Source organism: Tursiops truncatus, chromosome 8 (genome assembly GCF_011762595.2).
Source record: "Tursiops truncatus isolate mTurTru1 chromosome 8, mTurTru1.mat.Y, whole genome shotgun sequence".
In the NCBI taxonomy this organism is placed as follows: Eukaryota; Metazoa; Chordata; class Mammalia; order Artiodactyla; family Delphinidae; genus Tursiops; species Tursiops truncatus.
This window is the reverse complement of record NC_047041.1, coordinates 39,774,560-39,793,395: the sequence shown is the minus strand read 5'-3', so window position 1 is coordinate 39,793,395 and position 18,836 is coordinate 39,774,560. Positions and strand designations below refer to the sequence as shown.

At 37.0% G+C, this 18,836-nt stretch overlaps 1 protein-coding gene across 1 annotated transcript in view; it reads left to right on the top strand.

Annotated features, from left to right (window-relative positions):
• DEUP1 (deuterosome assembly protein 1) overlaps positions 1 to 18,836 on the top strand; it is a 104,760-nt gene that overhangs the window by 23,882 nt on the left and 62,042 nt on the right. The window contains exons 3-5 of the mRNA XM_073808318.1: positions 5,497 to 5,668; positions 7,070 to 7,165; positions 14,154 to 14,288. Coding sequence (XP_073664419.1) covers positions 5,497 to 5,668; positions 7,070 to 7,165; positions 14,154 to 14,288 — 403 coding nt within the window. The remainder of the gene's footprint in view (positions 1 to 5,496; positions 5,669 to 7,069; positions 7,166 to 14,153; positions 14,289 to 18,836) is intronic.

Genomic DNA, 18,836 nt, shown 5'->3' with positions numbered 1-18,836 from the left:
ATCCCCTTCTGTTTTCCAGACTGGTGATGTATATTAGTGCCCCTTTCTGTTTTCCCCTTCTGTTTTCCAGACTGGTGATGTATATTAGTGCCCCTTTCACTTTTAAAATTGTCCTGGGTTGGATAACAAATCATGTGGTCACCATAGTTATCTGTCTGATGAAGGTCTGCCTTTTAAGAATCAGCACCTGGGCTTCCCTGGTGATGCAGTGGTTGAGAGTCCGCCTGCCGATGCAGGGGACACGGGTTCGTGCCCCGGTCTGGGAAGATCCCACATGCCGCGGAGTGGCTGGGCCCGTGAGCCATGGTCACTGAGCCTGCGCGTCCGGAGCCTGTGCTCTGCAATGGGAGAGACCACAACAGTGAGAGACCTGTCTATCACAAAAAAAAAAAAAAAAAAAAAAAAAAAGAATCAGCACCTAAGCCCATTGTTAAAGGACTTTGGGGTGACATATATTACATGTATCTTACTCTAGCCCCTTTTACTCTGAATGACTCTCTCCACATTCCATTCCCCTGCCCTTTCCCAACACACTTGCCACTACTGCCTCCATTTACATCACCAGCTTTCTAGTTTGCTCTCTCTTCATCTCCAAATAATGATGTCCTGATATTTTAACTCTAGGATCCCCAGACTGATATGTTACCCTGCAAGTCTCAATGTGCCCCCTCCTTTCTGGCTTAATGCATTCAGACTGCTGTCCTGACCTCAGGATCTTTCTCTTGTGAATTGCTCCCAAGGATAAACCCAATAGTTAGGGCGGGGGTTTACATGTCTTAAGTAGTGTTATCCAGCACAATCCAACCAGTCTCCAATGCTGAAAGATTCAGAGAACTTTTTTTTTCTTTTTTAGCTCCTCAGTCAACTTTTCTAAACTTGGAATAATAAGGTCTACTTTATGGGATGTTATGAGGATTCATGACAGGAAGTACAGGAAAGTAATTAGCATAGTGTTAGTCAGCATTTGACTAAAGGAAGAAATAAAAATATAAATGATGTACTGTCCAGTTATGGAGGAGGCTAAACTAAGCCTTTTGTATTTTATTTTAAAGTTCACTAGATTTTGGAACAGATATTGATACTGAGACAGCTGAACTGCTATTAATTATCTCTGAGAAACTGAAGAAGGGAAAATATACTACAAGATTAGACAATTGACTTTCAAAAGGGAGTATTAAATATGACCAAAAGCTGAATTTGATGTAAAAGTGTGTTTGACTGAATCTTAGGTGAGACTCTGGAAAAGATTATCAGTGGTTTGTGAGCATCCAGAAGAGGAAGCAGTGGCCACCAGGACTCAGCGTGGATGCGCCTGGACCACTGCATGCTAGACCAGCCTCGCTTCAAAGTGCAAATATGCTGGTACATCAGAGAACATATAGACAGAGATGTACTTGGGCTTTGGCATATTTTATAGGGCTTTTCACCACATATTTTGTGGGGAAAAAAAGTAAGGTTAATTAAGTGGATTAACATCTGATTATAATAAAAGAAATAATCAACAGATCACTGTGACCCTGAAGGGCTTGATAATGGAAGGCCAGAGGGCTCTGTCCTGTCTCCTGTCCTTTATGACATTTAACAATCACTTGTATGAAAAAAAACTGTATATGTAAAACAAGTAATGCTTATAAAATCTGCTGCTGACACAAAATTGGGAGGTATAGTGAATATATTCTCTGACAGTACCAGGATCACAAAATATATGCTCAGGTGTTACCTCTTTTCAGGAAGGCTTCTGTGATAGTCCACGCTGTCCAATACCCAAGGGGTATTCGGGCCCCTCCTTTCTGTTCCCAAAAGAACTGTATGTATTCATCAATCTGTTACTGTACCTGCCTGCCTTGCAAGTCTTCCTATACACAGGCAGTTGGTCTTGTGTCTCTATCTTCCTAGTTCCTCTCACAGTGGGGAGAAGTCACCTGTGAATGTTTGCTTCCTTAAAGAATCAGTGATGACAACCTACATCGAGGCTGAAACTGTAACACTGAAATGTAATGAAAATAAATATAAATCCCTGCCCTTGGAGCATCCCCCAAAATGAAACAATCACAAGATAGTGAGTAGGTGGCTCTACTCATAGCATTCATGAAAAGGAAAAAGCATGTTTAGCAAGAAAAAACTCGCCTTAAAAGTCATATGATATCACTGCTTTACCCTTCCCCCTCCCAAATTCAAAGCTAAGGTGATCTTCATCTGCTTGAATGAAAGTATGTATCACCTAAAACAAAGGATGTGAGAGTCCCTCTCTGAGCTAATTAGACCATACCTTGGGTACCATGTTAAAGTTCTGAACAATACATTTCAAGGAGGAAATCGACAAACAGGAAGGAACTTGTTCAGAGGAGAGCCACCAGGATTATGAAGGTTCTGAAAATCTTAAAATAGTCATTCATTTCTTCAACTAATACACAGTTCAACAACTGTATATTAAGCATGTAGTATTTCCTAGACAGTATACTAGGTAGTGAATGGTAGAGAAAAAAAAAAAATCTCTACAAGCAATTGAAGGAAATAAAGATAACTTGTGAAAATAAACAAAGACCACCCAATAAGAACAAATGAAGGCTATTTATTCAAAGATTTCTATAAAAAGGGAGTCAGCTATCACTTGCATTTGGCAGACTCAAAGACAGGCAGGAGAGTGGGAAGGCTTAACAGTGAAAAACCAGAAGGCTTCAGGTATGCCTCAGCCCTAGGCTGTCGACATGGGGAAGCTAGAGGCAGGATCGTTAGAAGCAGGGCCTCCTATGTGATTGGTTTGGGGAACATATTTGCCTTTCTCTGGTTGGTCCTGAGTTGGAAGTGGAGGCAAAATTGGGGAAGCTGTCAGTCATTGACCAAGTCTTGACCATTCTAGGACTGTTGCTGCAAAGGTTTTGGGTCAGAATCCATTACCGTATATTCTGGCATTGTCTGTTAGTATGTTCAGTCTCAAATATTGAACATTGAAAAGACTCAGGGAGAATCTGGAGGTACACTGATAACTGTATTCAGCATATTGATAACTGTATTCAAGTATTTTATAGTCTACAGTGTTGAAAAGGCATTTGTTCTCAATGGTTACAATGGATCAAATTAGGACCAGTGGATGAAAAAGTTCTTCAGTATAAGAAAGAACTTTTAAAAACCCACTTTGTCTAGATGCAATCTCAGGCAGTGGTTACCTGCTAAAGGAAAAGTTCAGACCTAGGCTGGGTGACCTCTTGGCAGTGACATTACAAAACAGATCACAAACTTTGGCATGCACCAAGTGGCATGTACTTGATACCTTTGTTACTAATGCAGAATCTGGGCTCTGTCCTACATTTGCTGAATCTGATCAGTGGGGTATGATAGATGATTCTCTCCAGAAACATTTGTGGAAGGTATGCAAACACTGAATGGGTAGTTGGACTAGATGACTTGTAAAAGCCCTTCCACCTTGAAGTCTAATATTCTGACTTTTGCATATCATAGTCATAACCAGGAAATAAACACTTTGTTCACTTATTTAACAATACCAATTGAGTAGCTCATATTATGCCACACTCTACTTTAGGCCTATATTTTAATTCTATTAGTATGGTACATTCCTATATGCCAAGGAGATAGTAATGGAAAAAACTCGTTTGTTGACTCTTCAGAGATTTATTGAGCATCTGCTATGTGCTGGAGCACTGTGCTAAGCCTTGGGGAGATGGTGATGAACAAGACTGATGTAGTCCTTTTTCTTTCAGAGCTTACACCAGCAGAAAAAAATAGACAAAATGTATTTACAGTAAAGAGTGATACATGTTGCTATGAAATAAAAATGGTGTGAAAACCATTCTTTTCGTTCTGTTTTTTTTCCCCCACATCAGAACTCCAACCAAAATCCAATCAAGTTTTTTATAGACGAACTAGTATTTCCTTTCCTCAGACTTGTTTTAGGTTTTAAATAAAAATTGAGAGCCTTTGGGCCTTAGCCCAGGAATGTTAGAAGACTTAAGAATGGCGTTTTGTACTTAAAACCTCTGTGGTGTCAAAACTGGTGAATCTGCTGTTGAATAAGCCAATCAAAGGGACATCTCTTGTTCAGGATGATTCTGGGTACTTGAGAAAGGGATTCTGGAAATTCTGAGTTCTTTGAGTTCAAATACCTATTTCTAAACCTATTGCAACAGAGCTAATTTGTACTACATTTTTCAAGCAAGTTCTTATGCAAAACACCATGTCTTTTGCTGTGTGGTATACAGGAAGGAGCTTAATTAAGATGGGAAGCAGCCGTCTAAGATCTAGTTCTGGCTCTTCCATTAATTAATGTGTGACCTTGATGTCGCTGGGCTTCAGTTTTTTAAAAATGCTAAATGATCCTTAATTAGCCCTAAAATTCTGATTTGGTGAAACTAAATGGAGGAAATGATGTCTTTTACACCTGCCTCTCCTGCCTTCCTCCCAGCTACGCAAATATATTGGAAGCCCTGTCAGCACCATTGAATGGATACTGAAGTAACTTGCTTTTCTCATCTGGACATTTGTGTGTTTTTTAAGCTGAAGTCTGAGGCCTCAACATCTACCTGCTTATCCAGACTGAATGACTGGATTTATACCAGGTCCTTGCGGAATGCTTCAGCTTCTATGAAGGAGAACCCTGCCCTGGGAGCACTTAGCAATCTCTCCAACTCTCGGTCCCTATAATTCTAGTTATCATCAAGCGTCTTGTTTCAAACACAGTAGACCTTCCTAGACTCAAAATATTACCACTTTTCTGACTAATAGTATCCCCATTGTCTGAAATCTTACATTACTCTGCCCACACCTGCCCATTTAGATTCCTTCCAAAGAGATACCACCAGCCAGATCACACCAAGTTTCTCTCCCGAAGGAGCAGCAGTGTAGCCCAGATAGTACATTTGAATCTGGTCCTACCTAGCCTGGGCTTGTTCCTCTCTCCCTGGCAAGCACAATTGAAGCCCCAACTGACCTGCCGTCAAACCTCCTCAACTTATGATAAGCACATAGGTATATGTATATTTACATGTAAGAGCATGGAATCATTTTTCATAATTAGAATTTTCCTTCGAATTAGCCCACTCTAAAATTAATTAATTAATTAATTAATTATTTTTAAACTAACTTTCTTTATTGTGACCTTATTTCTGATGTAATCCACACAATATTTTTTCATTTTAGGACTCCCTTGTCTAAGTCAAAACTTTTGGGTCAGGGAGATCCATGCATTACCACCAGTACATAAGAGAAATGCAGGCAGTGACTTTATCAATATATTGCATTATATTATGGCAGCAACTGTACTTTTTAAAATGCCTTTGAAAAGTATGTACACTGTTAGCTCTGAAATTAGCTTTTAGTTTTAATTTAAAACGGTAACCTCTGGTTTTCGGAATTCTTCCTATTTAAATAATTGAACAATTTGAGGAAATAATGATCAAGCTATTCAAAGCAAGACCATAATTTTTCTTGTTCTCACATTTCACTCTTTTTAAATGTATTTTACTTTTCTACAATTGCCAGAGTTTCTCCTTGTGAGGCTGAGCTTCAGGAATTAATGGAACAAATTGACATCATGGTAAACAACAAAAAACTGGATTGGGAAAGGAAGATGCGGGCTCTGGAGACACGATTAGATCTTCGGGATCAAGAGTTGGCAAGTGCACAAACTTGTTTAGAACAGAAAGGTCAAGAGGTACTGCATAGATGTGTTAATAAATTGTTAATTCCTCAGACTGTTATAAATAGTATTTGTCCTGTCCAAATATATTTTTCATTACACATACTTTTTATCAGGCATCAGCAATAGCATTTATAGCTTGAAATTCTGTCACAGTGTGCTAAATGTATTCTATCAAATAAGCGGCAAGCAGAGCTTAAACCGGTAGTAATTTGCCAGTGCAGACAGAAATAGAGTCTAGTCAACGTCATCTAGGAAAGTGAACAAACATTCAATATGTATGTGAAATAAATGCTGTTTGCAAGCAAAGATGTCCGTGCCTTTGCTGCTGTAGAAACAAAGTAGTCAACAAAGCTGTGCCTTTGGATGAGGCAGAGTTCAGGAGCATTTGCCTTTTCTCATCTGCTAGAAAAATCTTTCCTAAAAGAAGTAAAAGGTAAAGCCTTGATTGCAGAACAAGAGAGAAAACAGTTTGGTGAAGGGAGTGTGTGTGTACCTGGGCGCCCACTTGGGAGGAATGCCCTGGGCCCCGGTGAAGGTGCTTGTGGCCAAGCTGGTGATGGTAGAAGGTGGTCTGAGTGCTCTCGGGCCTGCAGAGGAGTTCAGGAAAGGCATACGCTTCACCTGATGTGGACTTTCATGTCTGTGAATTTTTCTTTGGGGTGAGGCATAAGAAACATGTTTACTGATCACATGCTAATAACTAAAACATCAAGTCAACTTGTTCAGTGGCCGTTTTTCTACCTCTAATGGCCTCTCAATGGAACTTAGTTTTTTGTCATGGTTAACTAAGTTAATGTTTGGCCTAGTTAGTTATCAATAGAGGCAGGTCATAAGACCTGGCATATGGAAGGGACTATTTTCTCATTTTTGTACCTGTCACAATACAGATGTGCGAGCAGGGGCCTCGCCTACTTTTTAAGCAGACAAATTCTGTAAGCCAAATCCCTAAGAACTCCTCTTAGACATTTCTCTTTTTCTTTTTAATTTGTTAGTTCTTATAAAAATGTAACAATTATTCCACAACACCACTAAAATAGAGCTCCCATTGAAGGTAGTAGCACCTAAAATAAAGGCTGAAGTGTGTCTGCAGGGGTTCTGCCCCAGGAACGATGACATAAGCCTCCCAAAAAGATAATGCGAAGTAAATTTTAAATCTTGCTTTAGAATGTGCCGGTGAGAAGGATCTTTTGTCAGACATCCATACCATACTGTCTTAATGTGTACCCAGTGGAATAGTGCTAGCTACATTTGGTTTCTGTGAATTTAATTATTAATAACTATTCTAAGAACCACAGTACAAATATTTATTCTTGGTTTGGTACCGCAGTTTTATTTGAACTGTACTCCTCTTTTGTACATTTTCTGATTTTGTCAGGCAAAATTTAGAAAAATTAAATTTTATTCTTAATTCAGGTGGGGTTACTTAGACAGAAGTTGGACAGTTTGGAAAAATGTAACTTAGCAATGACTCAGAATTACGAAGGACAACTACAAACCCTAAAAGCTCAAGTAAGGAAACTTATTCCAATTTAATATTATATGTTTTGGTATATGTTTTGACCTATAAAATTGTGTTAATTTTGTTAAAATGAATTATTTTTAGTACAAGCAAAAGTTCTAGTATTTCAACTACAGGTTATACGTTTGGCCCTGTCTTTCATTGTTTTATGTGTATTGATTTTGTCTCTTTTATTAGATTGTCAGCTCTGTATCCCTTTAACTCTTAGCACAGTGCTAGACTAATGGCTTTCTATTTATCAAGTGATTAGTAGGTTAATTATATCATGATAATTAGCTTTGTGAACAACAACAACAAAGTATTATCTTTTGTAGTCACTACTTCCTAATAGGGGTGTCCTTTCTTCTATGGCAATTTAAAATATGGAGGTTTGCTATTATGAAATAGATATTTGAAAGAACAAAACTGGTCTTTATTGCTTTATTACTGGTAGGGCTGTTTCATAAATGAGAGGGCTTCTGCATATATGATGAGAGGGATACTGATTTCTTTCTGATTTATCCCTATATTATACTCCCCACTGTGCTAGGAAGCAAAAAGTCTTCTCTTTCTTCCCACAGGTGACACATAGGGCAATAAGCATCTGAGCATCTCAGGTCTCATAGGTACTGTATCCTTGCTTCACTTAGTAAATTAATCAATGGGAAATATGGTTTGATTATGAATTTCACTTTACAACCAGCTTTCTCTGGAGTGCAGAGATTTCACAGATGATAATATAGTTAAAAGAGCCCAAAGAAGTTAAAGTTCCTCCTTATGTACCTTTTTAGGGAGGTGATCAGCCATTACAATAGGAATATGAAGCATTTGATTCCACTTAATGGGTATGATTTTACAAGACTAGCTCTTAAGTCTACCTAGATATTTTGCCTGCAATTTAAATAGCTGCTGCTAGATGGTAGCTTGAATTACAAAACTTTATATGGGTTTTCCTAGTTAAGACTCTAAGCATTTAACACTTAAGTCAATCAACCTTACTTTTTCTATAAAGATGAAGCTCTAACATAGCAACATAAATATTGAATCACTATAATTTTTCAGTATAAACAAAGAGATCACAACCTGGAATAAGTTTGAAAAAATACAGAAATCTAGATACAAGTTAAGTACCATCTCTAAATTATATTTAACGAGTTCAGCCGTAGCTTACCAGATCTTTAATTTCTGGATTTTTTTTTTCATGTCTGTTGTTAAAAAGTTTTGGGCTTGTTTACAGGCACTGAGCAGTCATTTAATATATGAATCCTTGCCATTTGATGCTTTGCAGCTCTATTTTATTACTCAGCTGCCAGCTAGCCAACAAATGTCTTTACGGCAATTTTCACAAAAATTTGTTCTGTGTACTAACACTGAGAGCTTAGGAAATGCTATTTACTCTTCCTCTTCTCCTGGACATTCACAGTGCATAGTAGCATATTACAGGCTGTGAGAAGTCTTGCTTTAAAAACATCCATTTAGCCTTTTTAATCCATCATTTTTCAAACATATTTGACCATGGAACCCTTTTGTTTTTTAAACTAAAACCAACTAACACCATTGCACAGCTACAATGTAAACACCATAAACAGGTATTTCATAGAATACACTTTGGAAACACTACATTGTTGTTGAGAGAACAGCCATATGCTTCCGCTGCAGTTTTCTGCCTCTCTTTTCTTCTCTGGTTAAAAGAAAGGAAAGGAGAGAGTTAGGGGGGGAAGGCAGAAGAGAAGGAAGAGGAAAGGAGGGAAAAAGAGAGAAAAAGAAAAGTACTATGTATTTGACTTGGTTTGCATAATAACTAGTAATATGTCATTTTTCTAACCAGAAAATGATATCTTGTGGCAAACATGCTTTTGTTGCTGCTGGCTCACTCTACTGCTTCTTTCTTTGAAATTCCTCATTTCTTTACAACCTTATTTTCCTAAAATTTCTTAAGGGTACATTTTACCACACTCTGCCTTAAAAAACTCAACTCTGTCAAAACTTTCTTGTAGAAATTGCTTCCTTTTATAAAATGGGATGTTTTCTTTTCCTTCTAACCATTATAAAACTATAATTATATATATATATTTGAGATTTCTACTTCTGGAAAGATGGAGTCAATGTACTTTCCCCTATTCTTCCTGCTAAATGGAACTAGAAATCCTGGGCATTATTTATAAAACAATAAGAAGACTCTGAGAAGTGGAGAGGAAAGACAGACCAACTAGGACCTTGAGACCCAAGGAACAACATGGTGGTGAGTTCCTGGAATTTCTTTTTACCTCTTATATCCCAGACTGGATAACAGAGAAGCCAGCAACCCAGACACTCCAGTGGGCACAATCAAACAAAAAGAGCCCCAAGGAAAGCCTGCTGCCTACAACTGAAAAACCAGAAGAACAGACAACCTACCAAGATTAAACACTTTTAGATAATAACTGCTTGACAGTAGCCAAAGGCCACAGAATAAGACTATGGCTGCAAACCCACTTCACCAGCAGAGACTGAGTGGACAGCCTCGGTTCCACCCTTACTATCTATAATGAGGTAGCTCAGGCCCCAACCTGGATGGAGTCAGAGAAGACTGAGTGGAAATCCAGGAGTTTCATCGCCACGGGATGTCAACAAGGCCCTCCCCAGCCCATGGTGTCAGTGGAGACCATGTGGAGAGCCTGGACTTCTCTGGCCATCTGGTGGTGATGAGGCAGCCCTCCTCCTCTTCTCTGGAATGGTATCCAAGGAAGCCTAATGAGGAGTCAGGACATTCACCACCTCTCCATAGTAACAGGGCTACGCCCCTCACTACAGCATCATTGAAGGCCGTGTGAGAAGCAGTAACAAGGCACCTATGCCCCTCCAATCAAGGTGTTGTCAGTGGAAAATGTGGGGAGGCTGAACTCTCACTCCCACTCAGCAGTAATGAGGAATACCTCCTCCCAGTTACCAGCTGAGGCCAAGTCAAGACCTGAACTTTCCCTGCCAGCTGACAGCAACGAGGCAGCATTCTATTTTTCCCTACTGGGATGTTGTCAGAAAAGGACTGCTAAAACACAATATTTAAATAAAATCTAGAGTCATGTAACACAATACCCAAAAATGGCCTCAGTTAAAATACCGCTCATCACACCGAAGACAAGGAAGATCTCAACTTGAATGAGAATAGGCAATCAAGAGACACCAACACTGAGTTGATATAGGTGTTAGAATTATCTGACAAGGAGTTTAAAGCAGCTATTATAAAAATGCTTCAGTGAGCAATTACAAACATCCCTGAAACAAATTAAATTAGAACGTTTTAGCAAAGAAATAAAACTAAAGAGCAAGCAGTTAGAAATTTTATAACTGAAAAATACAATAACCAAACTAAAAAAATTCAATGGATAGGCTCAAAAGCAGAATGGAGAGGACAGAGGACGTAATCAGTGAACTTGAACATAGCAAAATAGAAATTACCCAATCTGAATAACAGAGAGAAAACAGACTAAAAGAAAATGAACCTCAAGGACCTGTAGTATTATTACAAAAGGTTGCAAAATTGTATCATCAGAGTCCCAGAAAAGAGGAGAAAAAAGGGTAGGACTGAAAAAGTATTCAAAGAAGTAATGACTGAAAAGTTTCAAAACCTGGCAAAAGATGTAAATCTACAGATTCAAGAGGCTGTGTGACACTCAAATATGATAAATCCAAACAAATCTACACCAAGACACATCATGGTCAAAGTTCTGAAAACTAAGACAAAGGCTTGGAAACAGAAAGAGAGAAATAACACTTTGCCTATATAGAAAAGCCAATTCAGATAATGGATTTCTTATCAGAGACCACGGAGGCCAGAAGGAAGTGGAATGTTTTTCAACTGCTGAAAGAGAAAAAGTGTCAACCCAGAATTCCATGTTCAGAGAAAATATCCTTAAGAATCAAGAGGAAATTGAGAAATTCTCAAATGAAGGAAAACTAAGAGATTTTGTCAGTAATAGATCTGCTCTAAAAGGATAGCCAAAGGAAGTTCTCTTGGTAGAAAGGAAATGATAAAGACTTTTGAGACATCAGGAAGGAAGAAAAAAAATGGAAAAAGTGAAAACATGGGTAAATGCAATAGACTTTACTTCTCTTGAGTTTTCTATTGATAAATTGTTTGACAGCTGAAGCAAAAATTATAAGTGTCTAAAGTGATTCTTAATGTATATTGAGAAATTTCTTAAAGACAATAATGTTAGAAATGGGTCATGGCAAAGGGACATAAAGAGAACTAAGATGCTGCACTTCACTTGAATTGGTAAAATGTTGACACCAGTAGATTGTAATAAGCTATGTATCTATAATATTACACCTAGAGCAATAACTAAAAATGCTATACAAAGAAATACATTCAAAAATACTATAGATAAATCAAAATGGAATTCTAAAAAATGTTCAAAGAACCCAGAGGAAGTCAGGAAAGCTAAAACAGAGAAAACAAAACCTGGATAACAAACAGAAAACAAAAAAAATGTCAGGCTTAAACCCTAACATACTAATAATTACATTAAATGAAAATGGTCTAAATACATGTGTTAAAAGATAGATTTACAGAGTAAATTTTAAAAATGACCAAACTATATGCTGTGTTCCAGAAACTCACTTCAAATATAACTACATATGTAAATTGAAAGTAAAAAATAGAAAAAACAAAAAAAGATAGAAAAATATATACCCTACAAATATTAATCAAAAGAAAGCAGAAGTGGTGCCAAAGTAATTCAATGGAGAAAAAATAGTCTTTTCAACAGTGACAGGACAACTGGATATCCACATGAAAAAGAATTAAGTTCAACCCTTACCATAGACAAAAATTAACTCAAAATGGATCAAAGACCTAAATATAAAAATTAAATCTGTAAAACTCTTAGAAGAAAACATCGGAGTAAATCCTCATGATTTTGGATTAGGCAATAGTTTCTTAGATTTGGCACCAAAAGCACAAGAAAAATTAGGTAAACTTGATTTCATGAAAATTTTAAAAACCTTTGTGCTTCAGAGCACACCAAAAGAAAGTGAAAAGACAACTGACAAAATGGGAGAAAACATTTGCAAATCATATATTTGATAAGGGACTAGTGTCCATAATTTAAAAAAAAACTCTTACTAGTCAACAGTAAAAAGAAGACCAAATTTTAAAATGGGCATAGGTATAAATAGGCATTTCTCCAAAGGAGATATATAAATGACCAATAAGCACATGAAAAAGTGCTGAACATCATTAGTCATTAGGGAAATGCAAATCAAAACCATAATGAGATACCCCTTCACACCTGCTAATAGCTATAACCAAATGATAGATAACAGCAAATGTTGGTGAGGATATGGAGAAATTGGAACCCTATACATTACCACTGGAAATGAAAAATGGTGCAGCCACTTTGGAAAACTGTTTGGCAGTTCCTTAAAAAGTTAAATTTAGAGTTTCCATGTGACCCAGCTATTCTACTCCTAGGTATATACCCAAGAGAAATTAAAACATATATCCACACAAAAACTTGTACACAGATGTTCATAGTAGCATTTTTCCATAATATCCAAAAAGTGGAAATAATCCAAGTGTCCATCAATTGATGAATGGATAAACAAAATGTGGTATATCCATGCAATGAAATATTATTCAGCCATTAAAAGGAATGAAATATTGATACATGCTACAACATGGATGAACCTTGAAAACATTATGCTAAGTGAAAGAAACCAGACACAAAAGACTACATGTTGTATGACTCCATTAATATGAAATGATCAGAATAGGCAAATCTATAGAAACAGAAAGTAGATTAGTTGTTGCCAGGCCTTGGGGAAGGAGGAAATGTGTAGTCCCTGTTAATAGATATAGGGTTTCTAACGGAGGTGATGAAAATATTCTGAAATTAGATAGTGTGATAGTTATACAACTATGAATATACTAGAAACCAATGAAGTATATACTCTAAAGGGTGAATTTTATAGTAGGTGAATTATATATCAATTTTAAAAACAATGTGAGAAGGAAAAAGGAAGCAGCAATGACTAGATTACTGTCAGATAAAGTAGACACAATTGTTCACAGCTTTACTTATAATAGTCAAAAACTGGGAGCAACCAAAAACGTCTCAATACGTGAATGGTCAAACAAACTGTGGTTACATCCATACCATGGAATAATACTTAGCAATAAAAAGGAATGAACTATTGATACACTCATGCACATATTGTACTGACATCAATTTCCTGGGTTTGATACTGTACTATATAGTTCAATAAGGTGTAAATAATTGGGGAAACTGGATGAAGAGGACCCAGAACCTCTCTGTAATACCTTTGCAACTTCCTCTGAGTCTATACTTATTTCAAGATAAAAAATAAAAACAAAAAAACTTGTTAAGTTATTTAGAAATTTCCTATCAACAGATGTTGATAGACCATGACACTTATAATCAATTACTTGAAGGTAGAAGCAAGAAAAAAATAATACAGAGTCTAAGTTATAACAAGAATTACTGGTAATAAAAAGATCATATCAAGCTTGATATTTAATTTTATTTAAACTTATATCAACATGAATAAGTGTATGTTGTTTGTATCTTTTAAATTAAGTCCTCAGTTTTCTTAAATGGAGTATATGTTGGTTATTTTATAGATTGAGTTACTGAAATTAAAATCGTCAACACAAGATGTCACTAAATAAAAATAAGAAAAAAACTTGGTTGTTTTAAATTTTGAGCCTTGCTACATATGGTTAAGACAAAACTGAACAAAACATTTTATCAAGTGAATTGCTGTTTAACTGTGCAGTTAATGAAGTTCCAAATTTACATGAAAGCTGAATTGTGTTCAGCTTCAATAATTTAGTTTTAATAACTAGTTCTATCTTCACTAATTGGAACATTTAAGCTTTACTGCATTTCCTAATCGTGACTTAAATTTTGAAAGCGGTACACAAGAAAAGAACTATCGTGAAATCGAGTTAGAAATAACCAATAGTAAAATGTTATCATTCTGTATTATTTACAGTTCTCCAAACTAACTAATAGCTTTGAAAAACTGAGATTACACCAGATGAAACAAAATAATTTTCGACAAAAAGAAGTACCACACGTCAAAGAAGAAATACCCTTTGAACTGAGCAATTTGAACCAGAAATTAGAGGTGAGCTATATTTTCTTAGTTTCTCCCTGTGTATTGAGATTGGTTTTTGTTGTTGCTGTTGAGGGCTATTTGTCTCTAGTGTACACAATGACATGTACCGCTGTGGTAACAAACTCCATTAGAAATCAACTTCTCATTGAATATATTTTCTTAGTGCACCTTCCCTTCAGGCACTTAGTGAATTAAAACATCACTTCGATTTATACATCTTTTATGTGTATCAGCATTTTTGGAGAGCAAAAAAAAAAGTTCAAAGGAACTGCAGATGTTGAGTGAAATTGAAGGACATCCCTGGGGTCACTTAAAGCGAGTGTCTAGTAAATCTTTTAATGGCTGTTTAACTATTAGGTACTTAAATCCCAAAGAAGCCTCATAGCAGTTTTCAGAACAGAGCTTGTAGTTTCAGGATCTTTTCTTTGAAGAGGTAGTGCCACTCCAATATAGCTACCCCATGTTACCCGGAACTTCTAAAATCTCAGTCCCTATAAAGGTTTACTATGGCATAGATACACTTATTTTAATGCCCTTAACTTTCCAACCTTGGAAAAAATAAACCAGCTCTTTTTCTTCCCTGTGCCCTTGAGCATTCCTGCTACTGGTCACATAACAGCAAATAGATTCTAGTATGAATCCCTGTTCTCTAACCTTAGCTAAATTCCCAGTGCTGCTCAATCATTGTTTTTTAATTGACCTCAAGTTGACCCCTATCATGTTATCCCAGTCATTTTTTTTTCACTGTTCTCAAGCCCTAAACCCCAGCTTCTCCCACCGTCAGCCAATGATTTCAGTTTCTTCTACTTTGTTAATAGGTAATGGTTCTGTACTTCCCAATCACCCAGGTAGAAACCTCTTAGGAATCTTTGATCTGTTCCTTTCTCTTACTCTCATATTCCAGCCCAGATTTGCCCCTTTCCTTTGTCTAATGCCTCTTATCTCTGTCTTTCTCCTATCTAATTGTCCTTGCTCTGTTTCATACTTCTTCATCTTTATCATGACTCTTCTTGAGTCCTTCTCAAACTTTTCCTCCAAAATATTTTTAAGAGCAGGAAAAAAAAAAAATCTGGAATCACAGTCCTAAAACCAGCCTATTGCAAGAACTTTGTTGGAAGTCTTTGGTTTTAGTTTTTAAATTCCTGCAAATTTTATATTGTACTGAATAATAAATGTACCTTCTTTTAAATACAAAATTACTACCACTGAGTAAGGTTGACCCTCTAGGAAAATGCACTGTGTATAACTCCCTGGCTCTTGCAATGGTGTAACTCGACTGGCTTCTGAAATATTCTGGTCTCACAGAAGATGCCCAAAGATTGCGACATAATATACACGAGCTTTCACTGAAAATGCAGTTAAGTCACTGATGTTCCATTTGATTGACTTCTCATGGGGATTAGTGGGAGAATTACATTCATATAAATTGTTTGGACAAAGAAGAAGCCTTAAATTAAGTACTTTGTGTGTATACATTTTACATTTAGGGAGCTAAATATTTATATAAAATGTATCTCATGAAATTATAGTGGAAATTAGTAGCAAAGTATGACTTGATATGTTTGTACTTATACAAACATTTTTAAGCACACTATGTAGATACAGTTTAATCTACTTTATTACAGAAATGCTTCATGTACCTGTTTTTGCTTAGAAGCATCTGAAAACTTAATGTGTAGGAGATGGGCTATTCCAGTTTTAGTTTACATCTAAGCATGTTTCTCCTTGGGGACAAATATTTATACACTGGTACAGCGATCGAGCAATGGGAAGCAGCTTGCTATAGTGGAAGAACCTGACAGTTTACAACTTAAAATAGGACCTGACTGACTCATTTATTTGCCCTGTGACCTTTAGACAAGCTGTTAACTTCACAGAGATTACAGTTTTCACCAATAAATGGGGGCTAAAAATATAAGTGACATTGTGGTTATGGAAGAAAAAAATATATGTGTGTGTATGTGTGTTTAGATGCACACTCAAGCATTTGGGGGTAAAAATACATGAAGTCGGGGCTTCCCTGGTGGCGCAGTGGTTGAGAGTCCGCCTGCCGATGCAGGGGACACGGGTTCGTGCCCCGGTCTGGCAAGATCCCACATGCGACAGTGAGAGGCCCGCGTACCGCAAAAAAAAAAAAAATACATGAAGTCTGGAAGTTGCCTTAAAATACTCCAACAAGAATGGGTGGAGCGATAGATGAAATATAGATGGACTGAGTTGACAGTAGTTAAGCTGGGTGAAGGGTATATGGGAATTTGTTTTACTCTCTACTTTTATGTAAGTATGGACATTTTCATACTAAAAAGTTAAAACTATCTTGCAAGTGGAGGTTTGTAGAGTCCCTGACATACAGTAATCACTAAAGAAATGGTCATTCTACCTCTGAAGATTTCGTAGAGGGATTAAAAACTATATATAATAATATAGCTTCTGCTAGAAACTTTGATTTTAATGCCTCTGATCCACTCTCAAACTTAAAGACCCAGAAAAGGTTTCTAGCTATGGAAAACGTACTCTAGAGGTTTAAGCAAGTGTACAAAGCCTCTGGAGCTGGAGCCTGGGCCGACACCTCCAGTCTCTACAAAATCCTCATAAAGCTTTTCTCTGTCTTTGCACGGCCCCATGACTGCTGGAGATATTGTGCTTACTTGTTTGCTGATCTTGATTTGTTTTCTTTTTTTTTTTTTTTTTGCGTTATGTGGGCCTCTCACTGTTGTGGCCTCTCCCGTTGCGGAGCACAGGCTCCGGACGCGCAGGCTAGCAGCCATGGCTCACGGGCCCAGCCGCTCCGCGGCATGTGGGATCTTCCTGGACCAGGGCACGAACCCATGTCCCCTGCATCGGCAGGCGGACTCTCAACCACTGCACCACCAGGGAAGCCCTGTTTGCTGATCTTGAAATCAGTACATCTGTAAGACCGAGGAAGCCAAGACTGTTATAAGGACCAGCCTATATGTTTGTGACACACATTTTTAGCCTTGTTTGGCCTCATTCTTGGCCTCATTTCTACCTGTTGTAGAATTTGTAAGGAAGTGAGGCTGATGTTCCTGCCTCCTCCTAAAGCATGCTGGGAAATATTTATTGTCAAGATTGAGATTGTTGGGTGTTAAGTATTAATATCATTGAAAGATATGAACTGTGCAAGTCAACCTTGCCCACATTTTGACTTCTGACTCCAAATACTCCTTTCTAAATTAAACAGCAATTTTTTAATCCACCTTGTACTGATTTGAAGTGTACCTAGTTTTGTAAATTTGTCACTATTTCTGAAGACCCTGTTTTCATGTACCTAATTTTAAATTGTCAAATGTCAGAATCAAAATCAATAACTTTAAATGAACTGTCTCCATTTATCTTAATAAATATGGTCTATTTATCAGGGTATTATTATATATTTAAAACAGGGTCTATCTATATTTCTCCATCTTTCTTACCACCACACAATTTCAGGTCACCTTTAATTACTATAAAAGCCTCCCAATTTATAGCCTTCTTTCACTGATTATTTTGGGACTTTTGGATTTATAAAATGAAGATTTCCCCAAATATTCTTTAAAATCATTTCTCTATAGAAAATATGAAATGCCATATTCTCATTTTAAGCAAGTTGTAGCTTTCATTCTCTAAATTAATATATTTATTTTCCAGCTAGCCAATCCAGTCATTTCAACCATCTTCAAAACATCGCCAATCTCTCTAGCCAAATGAACTCTTTTCCAATTGACATATTATTAGGGATGGCTAAGATAATCATGGCATCATCTGCATGGCTTTTATGTGGCACTATTATTGTACTAATAATTTACAATTATTTACATGTACATTTCCCTACTTTATTTTATATATAAATTGATTTTTTCTTTCAAAAATTTGTTTCTTTTAATCATGAAATATTTCCAAATTCTCCTCTCTCCACAGTACCTGCTGGACACTAATACTACTAATACTACAATTAATACTACTGAGCTGATAATTGGAAACATCAATGCATTCATGCCATGTATCTACATTCAGTAATATATCGCTATGGACTAAGTAGCTATAGAGTTTGTTTCCAACCACATTGTTTTCTTTGCAAAATTTAGTGAGAAATGTTTACATTTTTAGAAATATTAATACCATGCTTTTGTTTGTACATCCCTGTACGTGGTGCCTGGCACTTTGTCATGCACTGTGAGCAATACAAAAGTAATGAAATACATAGTCCTTACCCTTAAGTTGCTTACAGCCTGGACAGAAAGATGAGATATGATGGCCAGCCCTAGGCAAAATTGAGAAGCAGTGAAGTTTTCTCTGGGATTCCCAAAGCCACATTCTTTCCTCTTATAAATTTGTGAACAGATAACCAGGCTCCGTGAAGACACTACTTGAGCAAAACGGTGAAGAACTGAGAGCATGCTGTATCAAGTAGTTCTACCACTTCTTCCCCAGCTTAGCCCAGTTGGTACTGCCTAAAGGAGGCCTGAGATGGTTGTTCTGTCTGTTCTCAAGAAAGGGTCAATCTTGGCTTCACCTGGGATAACAGTTTTGAAAGCCACAGGGGACAAAGTCACTAAA